This window comes from Pygocentrus nattereri, chromosome 20 (assembly GCF_015220715.1).
Source record: "Pygocentrus nattereri isolate fPygNat1 chromosome 20, fPygNat1.pri, whole genome shotgun sequence".
NCBI classification, from domain to species: domain Eukaryota; kingdom Metazoa; phylum Chordata; class Actinopteri; order Characiformes; family Serrasalmidae; genus Pygocentrus; species Pygocentrus nattereri.
The window spans coordinates 8,317,914-8,342,681 of NC_051230.1; the positions used below are offsets into that span (position 1 = coordinate 8,317,914).

The 24,768-nt window shown below is 38.9% G+C and overlaps 1 protein-coding gene across 1 annotated transcript in view; it reads right to left on the bottom strand.

The window, feature by feature from the left end:
- Window positions 1-10,174: 10,174 nt before the first annotated feature.
- castor1 (cytosolic arginine sensor for mTORC1 subunit 1) overlaps window positions 10,175-24,768 on the bottom strand; it is a 28,551-nt gene continuing 13,957 nt past the window's right edge. The window contains exons 4-9 of the mRNA XM_017705061.2: window positions 24,244-24,379; window positions 23,943-24,066; window positions 20,461-20,571; window positions 17,356-17,438; window positions 16,742-16,836; window positions 10,175-11,349 (exon numbers count right to left, since the gene is read on the bottom strand). Of these exons, the coding sequence (XP_017560550.1) occupies window positions 11,281-11,349; window positions 16,742-16,836; window positions 17,356-17,438; window positions 20,461-20,571; window positions 23,943-24,066; window positions 24,244-24,379 (618 nt within the window). The 3' untranslated portion in view covers window positions 10,175-11,280. The remainder of the gene's footprint in view (window positions 11,350-16,741; window positions 16,837-17,355; window positions 17,439-20,460; window positions 20,572-23,942; window positions 24,067-24,243; window positions 24,380-24,768) is intronic.

The window sequence follows — 24,768 nt, forward strand, 5'->3', positions numbered from 1 at the left end:
TACAAAAAAGATTTTTTGTCTGTGCTAAACAAATAAGAATATCCACAGCTTATAGCCATAACTACCCTGCATATGTGCCCAGTTATCCGAAAGCATCTTGGTATCAAGATCACCTTAATTGGTAGAGAGAGTGATTGGGCTAAGATGCTTTTGGGCAACGCTCCGAAAAATGTGCTCATATTAGTGCATTTAAAATGATTTGATCAGGTAAGGACGTTTTACAGTCTTAAGACTGTAAACAGAGCTTTTGTGTTTATAGTGCATTTAAAACTCATGATGTATGTAAATGAGATTATCCACAGTGGAACCCCTCCCACTCGAACCCTCCTTCTCTCTGTAAAAACAATTAATCATGAGGATTATCTGTTCAACACACCCCGCATCGAAATTAGAACATTAACACGAGCCAAGTCAGTTCCTTAGCACATATGACAAGTTGATTAATTATGATTATCTCGTGGGATCGCAGCCTGCAAATTACACGCTATATTCTGAGAACTAACTGTGCACCTGCTTCTCTAACGAGTGCTGTTCAAAGTTTCTTTTTTTAATTCAGTTTAAAAAATTTTTTAAAATCTACTCAAAATTCCCACTGAGGCTAAAATCACAACACAAAATGGACACAAGATATTGCAAAATAATTGTTTATTAATAAATACTGAATAGAAAATGCAGTATATCAAAATAAATAAATATATCAAATAAATAAAGCACTAAAGAAGTGCTCGTTTAAATATTACATATTACAAAATTTCGCAAAACAAAATGAACAATGAAAGTAAAATTGTGGACTACAATCTAAAATGCCTCTTGGCTGACGTTGTGGACATTGTGGTATGGTTGGATTTCAGATAGATCAGCAGCTGGTCCAGGAATTGCAAAGAGTGTTTCAACGCAGCACAGCCCCACTGTTTGAGTTTATAGGTATCCTTTTGGGCCGGGAATTCTGGGTAAATGCTAAAGTTTCCACGATGTTTGAGGACGTGTTGAAGGCATGGTTTCACGTGGTCTTTCACTCTGTGACTAGCCACGGATAAATTACCAATCAGCTGCTTTTTATCGTAATTCAACACTTCTTGATATTTGAAAATCTCTTTAAGTGCGTATGCCACGTAGTTGATCCCGCAGATAGCCGAACGGTTCCTCTGGAATTCTGGTGTGGAGTTAAAGTGCAGCTGAGGGAATTCGTGGAAGCAGTGCCCGTTCGCTCCATTAACGACTTTCTGTTAGGACAGAAATACAGCAAGTGAACAGACAGTACCGTCTTTCCGTTACCCAGCACTGATTAGCAATTTATGTAAATGTATAATTACTCAATAAAGCATCTCGACATTCCAGTGGAAACTTCTTCAAAAGAGTCAAGTTGACTAATAGTGCATTTATTACAGCATGACAGGAACAGTCGTCCGTTTGGTTTGGTCTAAAGTTTGTGTAGCTACAGCTTGAGTATTTAACAGTAACCGTTTGATTATATATATAATAACCATTTCACAATTTTCATTTTCACAAGCAATGTAGGTTTTTCTTGCTTTTTTTCCTTTGGTTAAAAACCAATAATTTCATGTGACTTTAACCAGGACTACTTTTGACTAGTCCTTGACTAGAATATCCATTTAGAAGGCCGTGAAGGTTAGGACCAGGCTAAAAGGGAAATTCCACCAATATTTCAAAATTAGGGCGTGATTCATTGATGGACGTAAACAAAGATCTTCAGAGCAGCTTGATGTAAAACTGTACTTTATGGGCGAAACGTTTTATTTTTTTATAATTGTAATCACCTCGCAAAACCACTTCCTGTGAGATGTTCCTATCGCCAGCACTGTGAAAGGTTCTCTAGTATCTCTAGAACGGAGCATTTCACACCAAACCTCTCTGAATGACTGTGTATCTCTTTAACTATTGTAACTATTTAATTTTGCAGAAATATTGAAAAATGAGTGCGATTACCCGCAATAATCAAATGCCATATAAACTCATGTTACTAGACGCATAGTATTAATAATATTGCTGCAGCATTAAATGAGAAAGTCAATATCTGACAGCTGTCATTTCTGTTTCTGGATGAATCTGTTTTCATAACACCTGGAGATGACGCCAGGAGACATTGTATAACACTAAAATCAGAACTGGATAACACTTCATTTGAAGGCCACCTGCATAAGGACTTTATTACACATAAGTAAGCCTTGCATAACAGTTATAAAGCAATACTTGAGTATTTATGCACAGAATATGTTATTAACCACAAGATAACCTAAGATGTTTAGCGACGCAATAATACCGTACTGACATAGGGGACCTTAAACTAAAGTGAGGGACACTTTGTTTCATTTATAACACTGTTATAACTATGTTCGCCTCAAATGCAAGGCTATGCAGAAGCCTTAATAAAAACACTTTATAAGTACAAAAGTTCAGCTTTTATGATGTTACATCTGTCACCCTTATGCCTACCCCATTAAAATGCCAGGCTTACTTCATCACTTCATTAAACATCCTGTCATCTTGCGATTAATGGCATAAGCTGTCCATAAATAACTACTATCTTGAAAAGCACATGATACTTATTCATGTGTTATGACGTTGTTAAGCAAGTAGCCTTCAAATAAAATGTTACCCAGTATTGTTTACAGTGGTGGTGATAAAAACCAGACAACAGTTTGGACGTTTTGAACTAAAACCTATTTTTCAAAGGTAAAAGAAACTTGTTTTTTTTTTCCAGATTTACCAACTTTTGGCATTATCATCACTAACAAAACACGTAGGTTCACTGACAGTTTTGGACAGCAAATACATTTGAGTTGTGCACATCCTATCCCCTGGATCTCTGCACAGCACCAGCTCACGTCAAGCTCGTCTAGGTGACTTTGTTAATATCTCAACAAAGTGTTGGAATCCACCTTTAGAGAACTTCTACGATCTATAGTTGCTCTTTAACAAACGCATGTGTGTCTTATTACTGTCCTACCAAGCCAAGAACCATTGAGGAACCTCTGTTTTTAAGAGCATGCCTCATGGTGTCTATATAAAAGTGAGTGGTATTGTAATTATGGTTAATACAAACGTAGTGAATATGCAGCTTGACATTTGACATTACAGTATTGTTGACAAAGAAATGTCGAAAATACTTACATATTCATGGAAAACATCTTTCATTTCTTTTTCGAACTGTTCTACCGAGGACACCACATTGCATATGGGAACTGTGGCCACCCTTAAGCAGAGCAGGTACATGATCGCTAGACTGATGCATGCTTGCGGATTGCCTAAAGAAAAGAGAGAAATGCGATATTAGCCTTAGTAGACAGGAGTGCTACTAACGTAGCGTATTTAAATAAGGCGTAATTGGTTATATTTACACAAGTAATATTTAAGGTAAATATTACTGTTACCTGCTGTGGATTTCATGAGGATAACTATTGAGGATCCCCGCACGGAAGTTGCAGTTAGCTATTAAGCCAGCTCACCCAAGGGATAAGTGTGTATGAGCCAGAAGAGAGCAAAGCCATGTTTTATAGCCCAGAGAGGCTTAGTCACACGAGGAAACATCCTTATCTAACAACATCTACGGCCTGAACGATAGCGGTACACGTAAAAAAAACCAATATGTGCTACGTTGTCTGAAGCTGCATCATCTTGGAAGATTCTCTGTCAACACACATGACGTGTCATATCGGGATGCTCACTTTAGTTTTTTTTTTCTTGGTCATTTCTTATCACGCTCTTATCTCGCTACTGATGCATTTCCGAATAAGATGGGCTGTTTGTGGATGGAGCCGATCGAGATGTTTGTTTCGGTAAAGAAAAACAAAAAAATATATATTTTATATATGGTGTGAATGCTGCTGTTGACCACCGCAGTTGTTTTAAGTACACTATATGAGTGAGTAATACTATTTCCTTTGAAGTTCTGCCCACAAGACACGGATACATTCAGTCAGTGTGTGTGTATAGGATTCATACTGCTCGTTGTCATGTTCCACTCATAGCCTCATGATTGCACCGCGACAGTTCCATGACTTCAGGTGATGAAATCTTCACTGGGTGGAGGGTCAGTTACTGGGCCATGCCGCAAATAGCACTAAAGCAAGCCTTTCTCCAGAATGCAACAAGGCGCATCCAACCCACAGCCGGCCTACTCATCGTCCACACTGCAGGAATCTGTCTGTCTGTCTGTCTGTCCGTCCATCTATCTCTCTGTCCATCTGCTCATCTATCCATCTATCTGTTTGTCTGTCCGTCTGTCCATCCATCCATCCATCCATCTATCCATTTATCTGTCTGTCCATCTGACCACCCACCCATCCATCTGCTTGTGCATGCAATCTTGCATATATTTTTTTACATAAATTGTTCCATCCATCAAGTAATTGTTCTTGTGCTGTGGTCAGGTGCTTGTCCAGCTCTATGACTCCTGACAGCAAGTGATGCTGTCACTTGTCTATGTGATAAAATATTGAAAAAATGTGCAAAGGGGAAGTACACAATGAGTAAAATGTTATGACTTGAATGGAATGCACAAATCATGTTTCAAATATGCAGCTTTTAATAGCTAAACATAGCTTCTCCATAACAGATGTGAGCAATAAGAGCATGTTTGATCACTGTGTGAGTATTAATACATGAGTGTTTCCTGCAATTCCCCTCCAAAGCAAGAGGTCCTACTATTCTCTACCTCAGTTCCTCACTGAATACGGTCTATAAGACCCTTTTCAACCACAAAGCCTGCTGCATGTTGTTCTTAAAGGGTGTATTTGTCTTTAATTTCATAGACAACATTGCACCTCTCTCTGATGTGGAATAGGAAAGGTTTTATTTCGAGGTCTGCAAACAAGTCGCAGTCAAAAGTGTCTGTTCAATGCATTTAGTTCTTGCACTCCTGCCTGAACCTGTGAATTTGAGGTCTTACATAAGCTTTTTTGAAAATTCAGCGGTAGTGCGGCAAAACCAGAATCCTCTGATTGAGTTCCAAATAAGAAACCATATAATGATAACGTTTTAATCACTCCTGGTTATCAGTACACTTGTTCAGAGTTAGACCTCTGATGCAAGAGAAAAACATAAGACATAGTTGTGTTGCAACATATACATCAGAGAGTGAGAATGATCTCTCTTTGCCCATGTAGAGAAACTGAACAGGACTCCGTCTTTAGTAGTTATGCCAAAAGTGCTAATGGCATCATCATTATTAATATTTGAAATAAAAACTTTGAAGCACAACTATATCAGGTCATGGCTTCTAGTTGGCTCTTTTTGACTCATTCTTTTCCAATTGGGCTAGTTGAGTCGGTGAAGCCGGGGGTTGCATTAGGAAGGAAATTTGTATCATGCCACTAGAGTGGTGGGAAGCTCTAAATAACCATTAATGAAGAACACACTGATGCAATATCACACCAGTGAGCAGGCACTGCATTTCCACGAAAGCCTGCTTCCTCAGAACATGCTGTGAGTAGGCAGATGTGGTCACCTAATGCTTGAAGGTGTGCAATTGAAAGTGTAGGTCTCCACACTTGAAGCTAAAGCTACACTCACCGGCCACTTTATTAGGTACGCCTTGCTAGTAAAAGACCCCCTTTTGCCTTCAGAGCTGCCTTAATTCTTCTTGGCATACTTACAACAAGGTTTTGGAAACGTTCCTCAGAGATTCTGGTTGGTTATTTGAGTTACTGTTGCCTTTCTATCATCTGGAGCCAGTCTGCCCATTCTCCTCTGACCTCTCACATCAACAAGGCATTTTCGTCCACACAACTGACCGCTCACTGGATATTTTCTCGTTTTCGGACGAGTAAAATCCCAGTAAATCAGCAGTTTCTGAAATACTCAGACCAGCCCGTCTGGCACCAACAACCATGCCACGTTCAATCACTTAAATCCCCTTTCTTCTCCATTCTGATGCTCGGTCTGCACTTCAGCAAGTTGTCTTGACCACCTCTACATGCCTAAATGCTTTGAGTTGCAGCCGTGTGATTGGCTGATTAGCTATTTGTGTTAATAAGCAATCGAACAGTACCTAATAAAGTCAAATAAAGTCAAATCCAATCTCTGTCACACGGTGGTTCACACTCATTTATGTAAGTGATTCAGATCTGTCATTAATGTGAACGAACCGGCATTCTGAAATGCACATCCTAATCAGTGATGTCATGTAAACGAATCATGAGCATCATCAGCACAAACTAACGAGCAGAACGAGCTTTGCTGAGAAGATCTTTAACTCTGATCAGCTCTCAGCTTCATTAAGTTAAGTGATACTTTTTTTGAGCCCTATCCACGGCGCCCGGGGAGCAGTTGGGGGTTGGGTGTCTTGCTCAAGGAAACCTCAGTCATGGACTGTCGGCCCTGGGGATCGAACCGGCAACCTTCCGGTCACAGGGCCAGATCCCTAACCTCCAGCCCACGACTGCCCCCCATTATTAGAGCGACGAAGGAGAAAAAGGTGAAAGGAGAAAAGGTGTTTTTCCACCGTTTACAGGCTTTAACTTCTGTTCGGCACTGCTTCCATGGATGGCCATGAATCAGACATATATCCGATCTAGGACCACATAGGAAGGTGGCTCAGGTCGGATTTGAAAAGAATCACATTTGTGTGCCCACACAGCCCTGAAAACGTCAGATCTGAGCCACATTAGGAGGAATAATCAAATCTGTGCCACGTCAACCTGGCAATGGGAACATCCTCATTGTGCAAATCCATCGAGAACCATCAATTGAAAGGTTCTTCAGGAAAACTAAAGTGGGTCTTCTGTGGCAGGGGTGCTCAATCCTGGTCTGGGAACCCTATTACCCTGCAGACTTTAGAGCCTATAACAGTATAAAAATACCAAATAAAAAAAAAAATGTTTCAAATACATTGATGATTAGGTTTGTTCCTGCATGATCGAGATTTAGTGTCCTACAGTACCAGTCAAAAGTTTGGACAGACAAAACTGAATATGCATTTTTAATCATCTTAAAAACGTTTTTATATGAAGGCTCATGCCACTGAACACTGAAGTTGATGCGAATGTATAAAATGATTTCCAGGCGTATAAAAGCATAAATATGAAAAAACATTATCATTGTTGGGAAGATTTCACACACAGGTACCAATCATGGTGAAGGCGCTTCTTAAAGTTATCAGGGAAACATTGTTAAGCAACACTCGAATGGAAAGATCTACAGAGCCACAGCAAAGACCTTAAACATCCCTTTCGGTATAATTGGTTTGACGATACGTATTCACAGAAATACATCTAACCGTCCTCAGACAGTTGCACATGCAAGATTTCACAATGTGCTGTCAGACTAATGATAAGGAAGGTAGGAGAAAAGCCAGCAATCTCTTGAAAAGCAAAAGTGGTTCATGTATGGCAGCAGCAGCAGCAGCATGGAGGTGGCATCTCATGGTAGTTTGGGAAACTCTGGTCACCCAAGGATGGAGCAAACTCATGCAGGTGTGCAGCTGTGATCTATGGAGAATTCTTTACCTCTTCAATCATCAACCTTATTCTCAGTTGGAGGGCAAAACAGAATTAGATTCCTTTCCAGACAGACTTATCAGTGAATCAGTGTATCACACTGAAGACATTTGTGTCACACTTTCAGTACAAGATCAAGCTGATTAAGACTTTTTTTCCACAGCCTTTTTTTCACATCGTTATCAAGAGTACCAATAATTCAGAAAAAGTCAGATTCTTTATATTATATACTTTAACTTTTTAGTTCTATCTGCAAATGTTTGTACATATGCAGATTATAAAACATACTAGTTTACATAAGTTTACTTCTGTGGACAGCAGGAGAAACTGAAATGTGCAGCCTGCAACTCATACTTGTTTGTAGACGACAGCTTTTTAGATAAACTCACAAAGTAGGGGTAAGTAAACTAGTTACTTATTAATAAATCACCCATTTACATTAATGCAAAGAGTAACACTACTTATGTGGTACTGCATTACAGGGACACGCAATACAGTATGTAATGCATCAGAGTGCACATCAATATCATTTTAAGCAACCTAGTCATTTTAGACAGATTGTAGGTAGTGATTCTAGATAACTTAATCCATTTTTTATAGATAGATTTTAGGTATTTATCAACATAATTTTAGGTAACCTAGTCTAGCTATTTTAGTTAAAGGTTTATGGTATCAATATAATTTTAGATAGAATTTATGTTAATCATTATACTTTTAGACAACTTATTTTAGATTTTAGGTTATCAATATAATTTCAGATAGCCTTGTCTAGTTATTTTAGATATATTGTTGGTAATTATCAAAATAATTTTAGGTAAATTATTCACAGTAATGAAGACAGATTTTAAGTAGTTATCAACATAATTTTAGGAAAACTAGTCTAGATATTTTAGGTAGATTTAACTAATTTAATTAATTGTCTAATTATTGTTGATATATTTTAGGTTATCATCAATATAATTTTAGATATTGTTATTTTAAATAGATTTTAGGGTGTTCTCAATATAACTTTAGATAACTTTTTAAACAGCTTTTAGGTAGTTATCAATGTAATTTTAGGTGAAATAGCCTAGTTATTTTAGATAGATTTTGGGTGGTTATCAATATAACTTTAGGTATGCCTGGCAAGTTAAGATTTTTGGTTATCAATATAATTTTGAGTAAACTAATGTAGTTATTTTAGATTTAATCAATATAATTTTAGATAACTTTGTCTAGGTATTTTAGCTAGATTTTAGGAAATAATGTAATTTTAGGTAAGATAGTCTAGTTATTACTTTTAGCTGTTAGCTCAATAATTTTAAGCAACATAGTTCTGTTAGTTTAATTAGAATTTAGGAAGTAATCAATATAATTGTAAGTAACCTAGAATAGGTATATATGAATGTAGGTAACTTAAGTTCAGGTAACAGGCTTGATATTTTAGATTTTAGTTGGATATGAATAATTTTAGGCAACCTAGTTGTTTAACTAGATTTTAAATAGTTTGATCTAATTTGATTCTTGGTTATGTTTCAGGCTAAAATTTAATTAATTAATTTGAATGATTCATTGATAAAATTCTTTTGGTGGAGTGATTCCCTGTTATCTATGGATTCACAGATAATTTCTCTACAAATGGCTTTCAACATGATGACACACCCAACACTCTATAACCACTGAACAGTTTTAGAAACATTCTTCCAAAGTGAGGCTGATTGTGGCGTCACTCCTCGTGTGTAACTTGTGTAACTGTCCTTGAGTTTTGTTTTGTATAACGTATAAATAAGAGAGGTCATAAAAAGTACAATTAAAAGTCATGATGTTTGTGGAGCCATTCTTAGCAGAAGTGAAACCTGTGAATGAATTCATGAACATGAACAGTCTTCTGCTGATTGGTCATAGACTTACTACAACACAAAAGCTTTCACATTCAGAGCACAGCATGTAGAAACTTCACCCAGTGTGATTTCTGACCAACTAGGATTGAACTCCATATGAACTCAATATGAAATAATCACATTAGGCTCCGGGCTCATAATTTCAGTAATAATAAAGTTAAAAGCAATAATACGATGTGAATTCCAACTTTATTGAATAAGCAGCAGTTATAAACAAAATAAACAAATGTTTTTGTCCGATATAAAATGTACCTGGAAAAGAAAATGGATAACTTTTATGAAACTCTCTATATAAAAAAATCTGGAATATCTGGGCATCTGCGCAAAAAGTAAAAAAAATAAAATAAAATAAAAATATATGAGAATGTCTAAAAAGATAAAATGAACAATATTACTTCTCAAGCTTGTTCTTCATCTATAGCAGTATACACATACCACATTTTAAAATATTTTACCTTTTAAATCGGATGGAGCATTTGTACCCATGAATAATACGAATTTGTTTTATTCTTTAAAATATTGGCTGATTGTAGGCTAACCCCATATATATATATATGTAAATAAAAGGGGTTAGCCTACAATCAGCCAATATATTAAAGAATAATATATATATATATATATATATATATATATATATATATATATAAATATTCTTCATATATAAAATGCAGATATCCTGTTTTTATTTTTATTAAATGTTAGAAGACTTTGTCCATTCCTCGTGCTCATGAAGTGTTCGCAAAGTAAAGGGTAGCAGGTGTTTTGAAATGGTGTATAAACATAATAATAATAATAATAATAATAATAATAATAATAATAATAATAATAATAACTGGGTTAGAAGGTTTTGATATGACAACAGTGATTTATTTGTCTGATACAACAAAATCCTGGCTGGCAAATCTATGGAAGCCAAATCAAACAGCTGAATCAGATCAGTTTCAACTGACCATAACACACTGCAGGCCAACACTGAGGCCGGTTAACAATTTGAGCAGTCAAAGGCAGAAAAGCAAATTTCCTATCAGTCAACAGTGGAACAGCTGTCCAAACAACTATAGACTCAAAAGGTTTGTTAGCAAACTGCGTCCTCATGAAAACCCTGCTCGAGGCACAGAAATCAAATGAGCACTAACTGAGGACCTTATTTATCACATACTCCCTCAAATCATTATGCTGTCAATGAACTATACTCACAGATACTAGTAAAAATTGTGAAAACAAGATTGTCACACATGGTAAAACTGAAGCGTTCACCAAGGCATTTGACATGTTTATCAAAAGAAATACCCATTTTTGGGCCAAAATAGGGTTTCAGTAACTGGTCTTCTATGGATGACTATCCAAATAAAGCTTTTCTTCAGGGAGTCAATTTAATGCTACATCTCAAATTAAATGTTCAACCCTAAATAAGTTTGGCATACAAAAATCTCTTATTACAACAATACTGGAATATGAATACAACACCGATAGTGTTTTCTGCGCTACCAAAAAACGCCTGGAAAAAAACTGGACATGCTAATGCAAAATGTCAGGGCGCCTCAAGTTCCACATCAAAAGATCTGAAGATGAACCGTTATTTGCATACTAACGTCACTTACTCACTAAAAAAAAAAAAGTAAGGCCTGAAAGCCAATAGCACCTCCCACTCATTCGAGAACCTGCAACACTTGCTGTCATTCCAAGAGACGTATTACAGTCCTATTGATCAAAACAGCAAAGCGCCAATTTGAAGTGCAATAAGAGCGCCAAAGTTTCAGGATGGAAACTGCACTCAAAGCTGTCTGATAGGACGTGACCTTGAGCCAGTCCAAGCCTAGACACATTATTGTGGAAGCACTTTTGGTGGAAATGGCAACACAGACGGTGATTAATACTCTTCTGGTTGTAGTGTTATTTGTCTGGACCCATCACATGTCCCACTCTGTCGTCCCATGGGCAGTTCAGCATCTGACGTCTTTTCTCTGATCTTGAAGCATGTCTGTAACGCTCACTATGTCCTCTTCTGGGACCTGGAGAAACACCATGAAGAGCATCAAGAGAGAAAATATTTGAAAGAAATAAACTCAGCATTTTTCAATAAAATCTCTATCTGCTACCTTTGTACCGTACCATCATTTATCACAGGAAATATAATAATACAATATAATACAAGATAATGGGCAACTTCTACAGTATTGTCAGAGACCACCCTTTCACTGATTTAATTTCCAGGCAAAGTAAACTGGAGTTTCCAGAAACAGAGTTGAATAAATAAAAGAATATGGTCTAACAATTGTGCAAAACCACCAAACAGCGTTAAAACTTAAAAACTAAACAGATCTGAAAAAAGCCATGTGTTTCTGTCCATCCTTCCACTGTGAGAAGACTCAGCGCTACGGGTCTGAAAGGATGGGCAGTTGTTAATAAGCCCTGTGGTAGATGAGATGTGGAGCGAGGTTTTATGAGCTGATGAGTCTAAATGTGTATTTGGGATGACTTGAATTGCGAGAATCAAACAAATGCAACCAACTTCTAAGACTGAACTTTGCAGGTGTGGAAAAACATCCCTGCAGATTTCTTTGAAAAACTGAACGCAAGTCTCTTGAGAAGAACGGAAGCTGTAAAAAAAGGCAAAGAGTGAGCACACAAAATTACTACAAAATCTGATACACAGCGTGATTCAAAAAGACTCGTCCAATTTCAAAAGGATTCATTTCACTTGTAAATCACTACAGAACAATGCAGTAAAGTGTAAACTGGTTTAAATGTGCATAAAGTTTATCATGTAATTTTACAAGTGCTCAGTATGAACCTCCTCAAGCTGGACGGACAACATCAAGACCATAGTCAATTCACCCCATACTGGATTGAGCATGTCGGGTGTCGCTGCACTCACGGCTCTTTCAGTGCGATTTCGGAGATCATCCGGTGCTGTGGAACCAACAACGAACGCTCTGAGATGTTGGAGGTTGACTACCAATGAAAATCATGTTGCACAGTTAGGACGGATCCACTCTCATTGAAGCGGAGAACGCTAAACGTTTTCTGTTCAGGGGTCTCCATCTCCTCTCACGCTGAAGGAAGTCATCTTCCAGTGACAATTAGAAATTTTATGACCTCCTCCATCAATTATTATGTGATTGGTTCCTCGGCACCTCGCGGCTCTAAACATATGGTGCTTTGATAAATATATCGGCACTGTCGGGACAAGACCTTGAATTTCCATTTGTATTGGCTTTGTCATTTTTATTGTCAGTTTTGTTGTATGTTGTATGTTTATTGTGTGAAAATTTCACAACAAATAAAGCAATAAAAATGGTTTAAAACAACTTGGGGAAAACATTTTTCATTCAACTTCCACAAGTTAAGTGTTTTTTTAAGACTCCAGGTTTTGATTGGAAATAAAATGAATAAATGGTGGTCTGTGATAACTGATCTGAAGCAACTGCCCACTGGTTTCAATTATGAGGGTGTTTTGAGTCCAGATTTCCTGCTCTTTTCCAAATACAGGGAAATTATCTGTGGTAATTGACCATATACCACACAGGCAGTAGGTAGCGCCTAGGTTTAAAAAGCTTTAGTGCATTCCCTTAATAGCCGTGAACAACTCTTGGCTGCACTACCTGACTTTAATTCATAACATCATCATTACATTATGATTACTAATACGTCCTTGGATTCACTTTGATATAATATGCAGTTCAGCAGGCTATAGATTGGCTAGGACAGGTCCTAATCATTTGGGAGATTCCATTACTCATCTCATTCAATATGCTCGCTACTATCTAGGTAACATCTCTCCTGAGACATGCAGGATCGGAGGAGGGGATTAGAAGCAATCACCAGATGGCCGATAGAGATTTATATGGCTGATTAAATGACAGAGGAAGAGAGGATTATACAGTGATCTCCCTTCATTCACTATCCTTACACAACTTTGAAAAAGGAAGCTTCCAAAGTTTCATAATGATCATTATGCAGCTAAATGTTCTGTGCCTCATCCGTTATTTCCAAAATCAACGCAGAACATTGTGCCTAATAGTCACAAGGCACTGGTGGGAACTAAATATTAACACGTTTTACAAACATGACCTGGGCTGGGTTTCCTGTAAGCATCTTAGCACGAAGATGATTCTTAAATGGTAGAGCGAGCATCACAGTGAACACTCTCTCCCCAGCTTTTGGGAAACTAGGCCCAGATCACCTGCTCATGCACCGTTTCTTCTGAATTAAAGGCCATTAATCAGGTGTTTGTCCTCCTTTGCTGCAGTAACAGCCTCTTTCTTGGGAAGACGTTACACTAGATGTTGGAACACTGCTGTGAGGATTGCTTTGATTGCACTATATTACTGAGGTCATCTACTGATGTTGGATGATTAGTTCTAACTCACAACTCATCCCAAAGGAACTGTATGGAGCTCCATCACTCCAGAGAGCACAGTTCCACTGCTCCCAGCCCAGTGCTGGTTTGAATGGAAGGAATCATCCCAGATTCTCAGATTTCTAGACTGTATGTTTGGGAAAAAATAAGCCAGCAGATTTGCATTCGAGGTACATGGACTAGAGAATCTGGGGGCGGGTTTTAGAAAGTGGCATCGCAATCCAGTAGCAAAAGTACAGGTTATCCCCAAATGTGTATTCACGCTACAAGAGCAAGTCTGACCCTGTGAGACGAGTGGTCATGTAGCTTGGCGAATTTAGGCAAAGGAAGATAAATGTCAATATAACTGCCAAGCCAGATGCAAACATCCATACTGGTGTGAGACATGTCTTCTTCATAAGCCTTGTTGATCTGCTACAGCCCTTTGATTCTGCACTTTCTTCATCCCTTTAGTATAGGAGGCATTCATTTATGTAAAAATTAATATGTTGACAGATATTTTGAATAAATATTCCCTTAATCAGTAATCAAATAGATTAGATATTGTAATCAATAACCAAATAGGAAGCATTGTCTAACAGAGTATATGGATTCTCTCACAAAGGGTCAGCCTTAGTCTGTCTGCATAGGAGATTGTAGACACTGGAGACTCATGGGCTCATAGACAGGCCTGTGTGTACTTACTGACCCAGTGAAGAGAGGGGCAAGTTGACCTCGAAAGGTAAAGCAGACTGGTAAAAACCTGTTGAAACCAGTTTTTAGGAGTGAGCTCATCATGCGATGACCAAATTGATGGAAGAGATGTACCTATTATAGAATGAGCTAATATGAAAATTTGAGAAGTAAGGCGGGGGGATATCAAATTACCCCAGATAAATGGTACATAAGCTGTTGTTTGGAACACTGTATTCATGCAGACTCTGTGCCACTTGATGCTGAAATAAAGCAGCAGCCTTTTCCCCTCTTTCACAAACTCGGCGTCTGAAGACTCTTTCCTTTTTGACATCTTTTGGAGACTAAAAAACAGCTGGTATTAAAAAATAATATTATGTTGGAGGCCTGGGGTGGCAGGGGATAGCCCTTGGTCCCAACAATGTCCAGGACTTTTCTGAAAGATTAAAAAGCTAAAGGAGGAGTTCATTTCACAGACTGAATCAGCCCCAAAGAATCCAAGTGCATTCATTTAGCACAATCAAAAAAGAAAGTAACATTGACCTTAGCACTGACGTATTTCAGCATTTGCGGTAATAATCTGTGAAGCTTTTGAATCCGGCCTCCCACAGCTGTGGGATTTAGAGTTACAGACACCGCAAGCTAATCACAGCCAACTGCTGAACTTCAGGGCTTTGAAATTTCCATTTTATTTAGTTTCAGTCTCTTAGCTTTGATTTGATTTTTAGGAATTTTTTTTCTAAGAGGCGAGCTCTGTTTTTATCTCGTTTCTGTTTTACTTCTTGGTATTAATATACAAGCTGTGATGGTAGGTAACGATAAGTAAGACAGACTCAGACACAGTCTTGACACTCTTATCTCCTCGCTTTGATTACATGCTTGGGATGTTCAGATATTGTTGACTCAAACTGGACTGCAGCTTTGTTAATGAGGTCTGCTGCTTTAGCCGCAGGCTGCAAGAAAAGCTGAATCTCGATTCCAAAAAGAATTGATTCCTTAATTCCAGGCATTTGAGAGTGGCGATTTGACTCGAAAGCTTCAAACTCAAATCTATATAGTGTTCAGGTTTGCACACACAGAGTAAGGGATATTTTGCTGTCACTGTCTAGACAAACCATATGAAGAAATACACAGACACTGATAGACACGTTAGAAAACAAAATAAAATGTAAAGTTTGTAACGAAAAACTGGCTTATAATCAAAAAACATTGCCAGTGCCAAAACATCTACATAGCTGAGGGATCAAAATCATCCCTGTTTTAATCAGCTTGGATAAACAGCTAGAATTAGCTCTCCAGATTTCCTTGCTGGGGTCAAACACAGGGGGATTCAAAAAGATTAATCTGAGTTCAAAGCACCATATTTTTACAACCGTGAGGCACCTAGGAACCAATCACATACCAACTGTAAGAGGGGGTTATAGAGTTTCTGACTCTCAGTGGAAGATGGCTCCCTTCAGTCTATGAATAGATGCGACCCCTGAGCAGAAAGCGCTCTGCGTTCTCCACTTCAATCAGAGTGAATTCGTCATAACTGCGCATCGTGATTTTCGTGGGCAGTGAAGCTCCAACAGCTCAGAGCGTTTGTTGGTGGGTCCGCAACACTGGATGATCTCCGAAATCTCAATGAAAGAGCCGTGAGTGCAGCGACACCTGACATGCTCAATGGGATGGACTATGGAGTTGATGTCCCTCCAGCTGGAGGAGGTTCATATGCAGCACTTGTACAATTACATAATAAACTTTCTGCTCATTTAAACCAGTTTACAGTTTACTGCACTGCTCTGTAATGACTTACAAGTGAAATCAATCATTTTGAAATCGGATGAATCTTTTTGAATTACCCTGTATGTTAAATATATTACTCTTTATTTTTGCCAAACTCTTAGAATCAACTCCAGAAATGCCCGTCATTTCAGATCGGAATTGATGTAGACGGCAAAATTTCTGGAATTGGACAGCCCTCACTGCAAGTTAGCCAGGGGGATTCACTTCTACGCTATCCAGTGTGCACTGGAAGTATGACAACTACATGTTTTTTCCTATTCTATTTGCTTTTTGTTCGTTTGGCAGTGGGTACTGTTTTGTTTTGATTTTCTTTTATTTTTACATTTTAAATACTGTCAATAGAAATTGTGCACTAAAATGTGCAGACAAATGCCATATTTAAGTGTGCTTGTGTCTTAATGAAGTTTTTTTTTAAAACATTTCTGACTATAAAAAAAAAAATGTATTGTCTGATACTGTAAATCTCAACTCTAAAAATTGAGATCTATATCAGTGACAAAACTTTCATATCGGTCGAGCCCAACACAAGAGCAACACCGAGTAAGTGAGGGGAACTTCTTATGAATGAGAGTGTCTCTCACCAGGGCATGATCAAAGCTGAATGTGCTGATGTAATAGGCCGAGATGTCACTGTCTGCTAGTGGCTGAGAGATCTGAGCTACAATCCCACATTCGTCTGAGAGAAGAGAAAAAAAAGAGAGGAAAAATAAGAAGTTAATCATTTACAGTATGCAGACGCTGTCGTTTGCTAGATCTGTCCTTTCTGTTATCCAATAACTCGCACAGAAATGCAAGCCGGTGGACACACATAAAATACATGACCAGCAGAAGCAACATCCGCAGCTGGCAGGGTCACTCTGGAGATTATGTGACAGAGTTCAGCAGCGTGTGGCGGTAAATTACGCCTGATGGTTTTATAGTGTTCGTCTCGACTGTGTTTGCGCCATCGCTTGGCTGGAACTCTCTTGTAAACACTGCAAGTTCCTGGAGTTCCTCGAAAAAAGCCTTTTAGTCCAGCTGCCCTTTACACTGTGTGGATATTAGTTAACTGAACCAAAAAAAATCCCTTAATATAATAAATAATAAATAAAACAAATAAAAGAGCTTACACTAAAATTCAGACCCTTTTTTCCTTCTCCTTGAAAGTTGCTGTTACGATAATACAGCGATTATAAATAAATCAGTCAATCCTCACCGAAGCCCAGCGGCTGGCCCCCGATTCGAACCATCCTCCAGAGCTCACCGGATGAGCTAGTGAAGAGCAAATCTGCAGGGAATCTGCAAAGTCACACGTACACATTCATCAGAACCAGCTTCTCAACTCCGTCTCTGAAAAACAAACCTTCTTAGATACACACCAAGACAAGGTAGACGCACCTTTACCGTTAGACGTTTTTTGTTCTTCTAGGTTTTTTTTTTCCCTTGTAAAAATGCAGTGCCTATGAAATACAGGTGTGTGCAAAAGTTTTGGCACCCCACCCCATGGCGTGTACCTGGCATAAAATGTGGCCTGTGCAAAAAGCACAATTTTCGTCCACTAAAAAAAACGTCACTGTTCTCTGTAGAGCTGTTTTCACTATGAGAGGAAAAAAAAAAAAAAAAAAAATCAATAAAACATGTCATTTCACAGGGGGTGTTCAAACTTTTGCACACAACTGCAAGTGCATTCAAATTTGTGATGGCTAGCAAAACATTTCCCTTCCACATAACCAAAGTTTGGTCCCCCCCAAGTATAGCAATACAAGTACATACAGTCCTTTGCAAAGGGCACTAAATCAATTCCATCCATCTCAGCGATGTGTTATTGCTTGTGAAATAAAACAAATATAACAAATGCAAACAATCTTTAATGCTGCGACAATCTTTAATACTCCTGAGCATCCTCAACGGCCCCAGCATAACATGGATTTGTTCAATTCTATCACCAGTACATGTTTAGCCTTGATTTGATGTATTAAAGGACTGACTCAGCAAACTGATGTAAAAATGTGACTTATTGTATTAAAACGATTCGTATTTATTGTAATATTAGTGGGTTTTTTTCCCCCCAAGCAAATAAATTCTGTCCAGTTTAATAACATTTTAAGTGGGAGTTTTCTACCAATACTTTGTGGTGGTGGCCAACTGAACAAATTACCCAGTAAAAATTCCCATGCAAAGCTGCACAGCTGTAACTGTATGATTAACACATGCTTAGTGCAATATAACCACATTTTACTTATGTGCTTTTTGTATGAAAGGTCATTTCATCAGGAAAGAAACGTTTTTTTCTTATTTTATTTATTAAACTGTGACTCATTAGGCCTAAATAACAACTTACTATAAATAAAGACTTTGAGTGAATCACAATAATGACGAATTCGAAAACATTAGTTATGACTCTAAGAGAAAGTATGTTTACGTCAACACGACCCTTGCAGAAAAGTCATACACTTCACACGTAAAACGCGCGCAAACCATGTGTCTTACTCCTGTAAAATTCATGTGACTTCTCTATAAGGGAATAGATCTTTATCTTGAGAAATTGAGACATTTCGACACTGCATCAGAAATCAGATAAAAATAAGCCAGATTTTTTTTTGCTTTCTGTTCTGAAACATGTTAATGCTCAGCTAGACTTTGGTTCCGAGGGCTCTTGGAAACCGAGCACACACCGAGCACTTGAGCTGTGTGCGAGACATCAAAGAATGGCTGTGACATTTCTGCCAAATGCACACATAAGCCACAGCGCGTTCTGACGTTAAGCAGCTCACCGTCATTATTTACCATCAGTCTTAGTAATCAGTAAATCAGAGTAGGTGCCTCATTCCACACACTATATGAACAAAAGTATAAGGACACCCCTCCTAATTACTGAGTTCGGCTGTTTAGTCACACCCATTTGCTAACCGGTGGATAAAATTAAGCACATAGTTGGTGTAAATTAAAGATTCCCAAAATTAAAATATCTTGTATTATGCAGGATGAAACATAAACAAAGAACAATATGGCCTAGCATATTGGAACAAGGGCCTTAAAACAAGTTTCCTTAGTAGGGCGTAAGATGGAAGAAAAACACTTTATAGGAGGCAAGTGAACTTATGAACTTCTCAAGGCCGAATGGCCAAGATGGAAAAACACCAGCAATCGTGCTAGGGTGTGCTAGGATGTGCTAGGACTTGGAGATAATGGTTCCATATGGTTCCATAATTGGATATAATGATTCCATAAGTTAGATGTTTGGGCAGAAGAAAATCATCAATTTGGACATAATGGTGATGTAATGAGATTAAGAGATAACAAAAAGGGGTGGGGTGACATCACCTCATCTTTACTGAGGTATGTGTACAAACCCTGTATCTGTGGGAGTTGTCCGAAGGCCTTTGGGAAGCATTCTCCATGCTCAAGAAGAATAAATGACCTGCACTTCTGAAATCCGAAGAGTCTTCTCGCATTTTTTAGATCGTTTGATTCTTTTATTTTCCTTCAACAAACCGTTAGGTTCGTCTTATTTTACCAACCATAAATAATACCTAGGCTTAGTAGTCGAACAAGTGTCAAGCGACGACATAGTCTTGCAATCTCAATAGACAAACACTGGCAGCAGAGCGGGTCGTACTGATGAGATCAGTGACTCTAGAACGTGGCATCGTCATAAGACGCCTCTGCCACAGCCCTGGACTCTGGAGCAGTGGAATTGCCTTCTGTGTAGTAACGACTCACTCAGTTTCTCTACCTGGCAGTCTGATGGATGAGTCTAGGTTTGGCGAGTGCCAGGAGAACTTTTGGCGGAGGAGGCATAATGATATGGGGTTGTTTGTCAGGGGTTGCTCTAGATTCCTTAGTTCCAGTGAAGGGAAATCTTAATGCTTCATCATACCAAGACATGTTGGACAATTCTATGCTATTCTAACTTTGTTTTGTTCTAGCATGACTGAGCCCCAGTGCACCAAGCAAGGTCCATGAAGGCATGGCTGGGTGAGTTTGGTGTGGAAGAACTTTGCTGGCTCGCACAGACATCAACCCCTTCGAACATTCAACGGATGAACTAGAACAGAGACTCCAAGCCAGACCCTCTCGTCCAACGTCAGTGTCTGACCTCACAAATGCTCTTCTGGATAAATGGGCAAAAACTCTCAGACACTCTCCAAAATCTTGTAGAAAGCTTCCCAGAAGAGTGGAAGCAGTTATGGCTGCAAAGGGGGAACAACTCCATATTAATGCCTATAGATTTAGAAAGGGATGGCATGAAAGTTTCTGAAGGTGTAATGTGTAGGTGTATGTGTCAAACATCTTGTGTCAAATGAGTGTCAAGGCTTACTGCCTCTGAGCTTCTGTATCCATCACCAAGGAGACGTAGCCATCAATCAGGGAGAAAGAGAAGAACTTGATGCACTCCAGATCGTCAGCCACAGCAGCATCTTCCTTAGGACTGCACATGAAAAACAACCCAGCAGTCACATCAGTATTTACAATAACAGCAAGACATTCAGTCAAGGCAAGAAAGGGCAGTAATCCAGGCTGACATCAGCAGAAAGTGCAGATGTGAAAAACGACAAAATAAATAAATAAATGAATCTGATGTTTACTTATTTTCACTTAGATGATCAACAAAACATGTCATACGAGTGGATCACTGTCCTATACTACCAGACAGTACTGAAGTTCCATGGATTGACGTGGACATTGCTGCCAACAAGGCACAGTATTTGTGACTTTATGCTGTTTATCTGAGTTTATGAAATGAACCAATTGAGCACTGATACTCACATTAGTCAGTAAAGGTGTCTGCTACTGGCTGCTAACTCTCCTTTGGGATCACTAAAGTATCTATCTATCTATCTATCTATCTATCTATCTATCTATCTATAGCACTGGTTAACTAAAACTGTTGAAGTCTGTTTCCTTTCTGACCATATAAAATAAATAAATAAACAAACTTTATTGTTTTTTTGCAACTTTTGAACTTTATGCCTGCAACACGTTCCAAAGAAGTTGGGACAGGGGCAACAGAAGACTGGGAAAGTTGAGGAATGCTCAAAAAACACCTGTTTGGAACATTCCACAGGTGAACAGGTTAATTGGAAACAGGTGAGTGTCATGATTGGGTATAAAGGGAGCATCGTTCACAAGCAAGGACGGGACGAGGTTCACCACTTTGAGAACAACTGCGTGAGCAAATAGTCCAACAGTTTATGAACAACGTTTCTCAACGTGCAACTGCAAGGAATTTAGGGATTTCATCATCTACAGTCCATAATATCATCAAAAGATTCAGAGAATCTGGAGAAATCTCTGCAAGTAAGCGGCAAGGCAGAAAACCAACATTGAATGCCTGTGACCTTCCATCCCTCAGGCGGCACTGCATTAAAAACCCACATCATTCTGTAACGGATTTTACCACATGGGCTCAGGAACACTTCAGAAAACCACTGTCAGTGAACGCAGTCGCTCCATCTACAAGTGCAAGTTAAAACTCTGCCATGCAAAGTGAAAGCCAGATATCAACACCACCCAGAAACGCTGTCACCTGAGCTCATCTGAGATGGACTGAGGCAAAGTGGAAAAGTGTCCTGTGGTCTGACGAGTCCACATTTCACATTGTTTTTGGAAATCATGGACGTCGTGTCCTCCGGGCCAAATCAGCAAAGGACTGTCTAAAGTCACAGGACACCATTTCATTTTATTTTTATGCTGTTACAAGCCTCCACGATGCAGTGCTGAAGGTGGCATACACAATTTGCTTGTGATAATGCCAATTATAACCAATAATAAAATAAAAAATAAAATCTGTCCTGTGACTTTTGACTCACCCTGCACTGTCATTGGTTTGGCTATACTCTAACAGTGCCAGACAACAAGTCAAAACATGCATTCTCATGAGCTTTCCCAGATTCACTACACATAGTATTTCCAGCTTTTCTAGAAACACAAAATATTTTTAGACAGAATATGACCTACAGTAATTCACCCACTCGTGAGTGATGTAATGGTATTTTATGTTTCTGTATTTTCTGTCTGCTGCAGAAAAGTAACGTAATCATGAAAAGGGGAAGGTGTGAAGGTGGGTAACTCTGGCGTCATTTCAGAGAAAACAAAGTTTTAGCTGAGATGACCAACATCCTCCAAGGTTAAGAAAAACTTTTGCTGTTTAACAGCTCTTTATATGGTATACGTGGCTTAGTGGTCTGTGAACATCTGTACATGTTTCAAGTGCGTGTTTCGAACTGCACTCCAGCCAATTACATGGATTTGCTGAACTCAAGCAGCAGCACACCTGATTTCATATAACAAAGGAATGATCAGATAAACTAGTTATTAGACAGCAACTCTAAATACTGGGCCTCCTTAAAGCGAAAATCACAATGTGGTGTTTGTCTGAGCCATTCTTGGAATAAACGTGGTGTAAAATACCGTGTAACTCTTCCTGTGGGGTAGTAGAGTGTTTGAGTGGTTTGAACATGACGGTCTACTGTTTAGTTCTTAAGTGAAGTGCTTTGAATAAGAAAGCATAGTAGTTTTCAATCTAGAATGATCAGTTCAGCATTGGTTTGGCCAATACTCAAGATTTCAGGCAGTTTCAGATAAGCAATCTCTAGCTCTACTTACAGAAACCAGATCAGGACTTTGACACCATTCTTGTAATTGTTTGCAGACTAAACTGCTAGATTTTGCAGCATCACTGTTTGCACTGTTTTTGGGTTACAGGAGGTTTAATAAGCTTAGATGTAGGCTTGTTAAGTCCTGACAAAAAGATACGAGAGAGATATTGTGTACCTCTGAGTGAACCGATAACAGAATCAAGTTTGAAAACTTTTTGTAGCGCTCTTTTAAAAGTCTCGAGAATGAATTATTGTGAAATGAGAGAATGAAACTAAGTTTAAACGAAATAAGCAGCAAATAGCGAGGAAAGATGAGAGAAAACGGTAAACTAAAGTTCCCTCGACCTTATTGTGACCGAATATCTAGCAGTGCTAAAGTATTTCCATTGTTTCCACATTTCATGATGAACAGATGAAAAGAAATTCTCAAAAAATGCATAGAGTAAAATCTCTCTACAGTAATTTACATTAAAAGAAAGAAAAGTTCCCCTCTTCTGTTCACTTAAATTATTTTGGACAGCGACAATGTGTTCTTTACAGCGACCAACCAATTGAAAAATCCATAAAAGCGCATCAAAATGAAAGTAAAATGTTCATAGTACAAGATTAAGAGCCAATTTTCCACTTTCATTTGTCACCAACAACAGTTTCTATCCTGTTTTCATGGAAAACCTTTGTTCATATTTATTTGTTTTTTTATTTTTATGACTCAATCACAATCACATTGATATCACCAGCGCTAGGAGGGCGAAGGCTAAAACAGGCTTCCTCCGAGACCTGTGAAGCGCCACTGCATCTTCTCGAACTGGCACTCACTCAATGTCACTGGACAGCCAAACGCCCTCGAAGGAAAGCGTCTACCGACAGTTCTGTTACGTCATCTAACAGACGCCTGCACTGACTAATGGGTGGAAAAGGGGGGCCATTTTAACCACCCAGAGAGAGCGAGGCCAGTTGTGCCCTCTTGAACTCCAAGCCACGGATGGCTGTAGCATCACCAGGGATCGAACTCGCGATCTCCTGATGACAGCGCCAGTTGAAAATGCTTATTTTTAGCTGAAATATTTGTTGCCCAATTTGAATTATGCATTACCCATGGTTTTCAGTCATGCAGCACAAAATGATCTACATGTTTACTGCTGAAAAACAGCACGATGACCGGACAAAACTGCAAGCCAGTTAGTCTTTGAGTGCAGCCCACCTGTTGGAGTAGAAGAGGACGTCTATGAGCGTGGTGGCGATGCCCGGCAGCGTGTCAGGATCCAAACTCATCACACAGAACTGATTCTTGGGGATCATCACTGGGTGCACTGTGCAGTGAGGAGCTACACGGACACAAAGACACAAGCTAACACCAGGGAGCACTACCACGTGGCTTGTGACTGCATTCAGATGGACATACGGTATCGGAGTTCATCTTTTGAGCTTTGCAATAGGTGCCATATGTGTGAATGGTGTGAACGTAGATGGGGTTGGTGCCACGTTACTGGATGAGGTCTCACCCTCTTTGCCGTTCCTCTGGAGGCCGTTGCATGTGTCCTGACTGTGTACAGGCACAGATTCCCCGTCCACCTCCTGGAAAATATTAAACTCTTCTGCCAGCGTGTGGATCACCACCGACAGGTCCTTCTCTCGCACCTGAGAAACCAAAGATAGAGAGCTTAATATAGATGTAAGGAAAGAGTGACCATATTAACAGTATTTACTGAATCACCTGATAAGGAAACATGAATTAATTCCAATTAAAAGCGATGCTGCATCCTACTATAGTTTCTGAAAGAGTTGTATGATGACCAAAGCACACTTTGTTAATACTTCAAACAATACAGCATGCTGACTCTGTCCTGTTACACATCAGATGTGTCCGATTAACTCATCAGCTTTTAGCTGCTTTACTCAGCATCTTCTGCTTCATCAACCATGACAGAGAACCACAGAAACTATTTTAAAATGCCTGAACACTAAGGACTCATATTTTGATTGCTTGAATAGTGGCAATTGAGCACTTTACCAATGTGAAATAACAA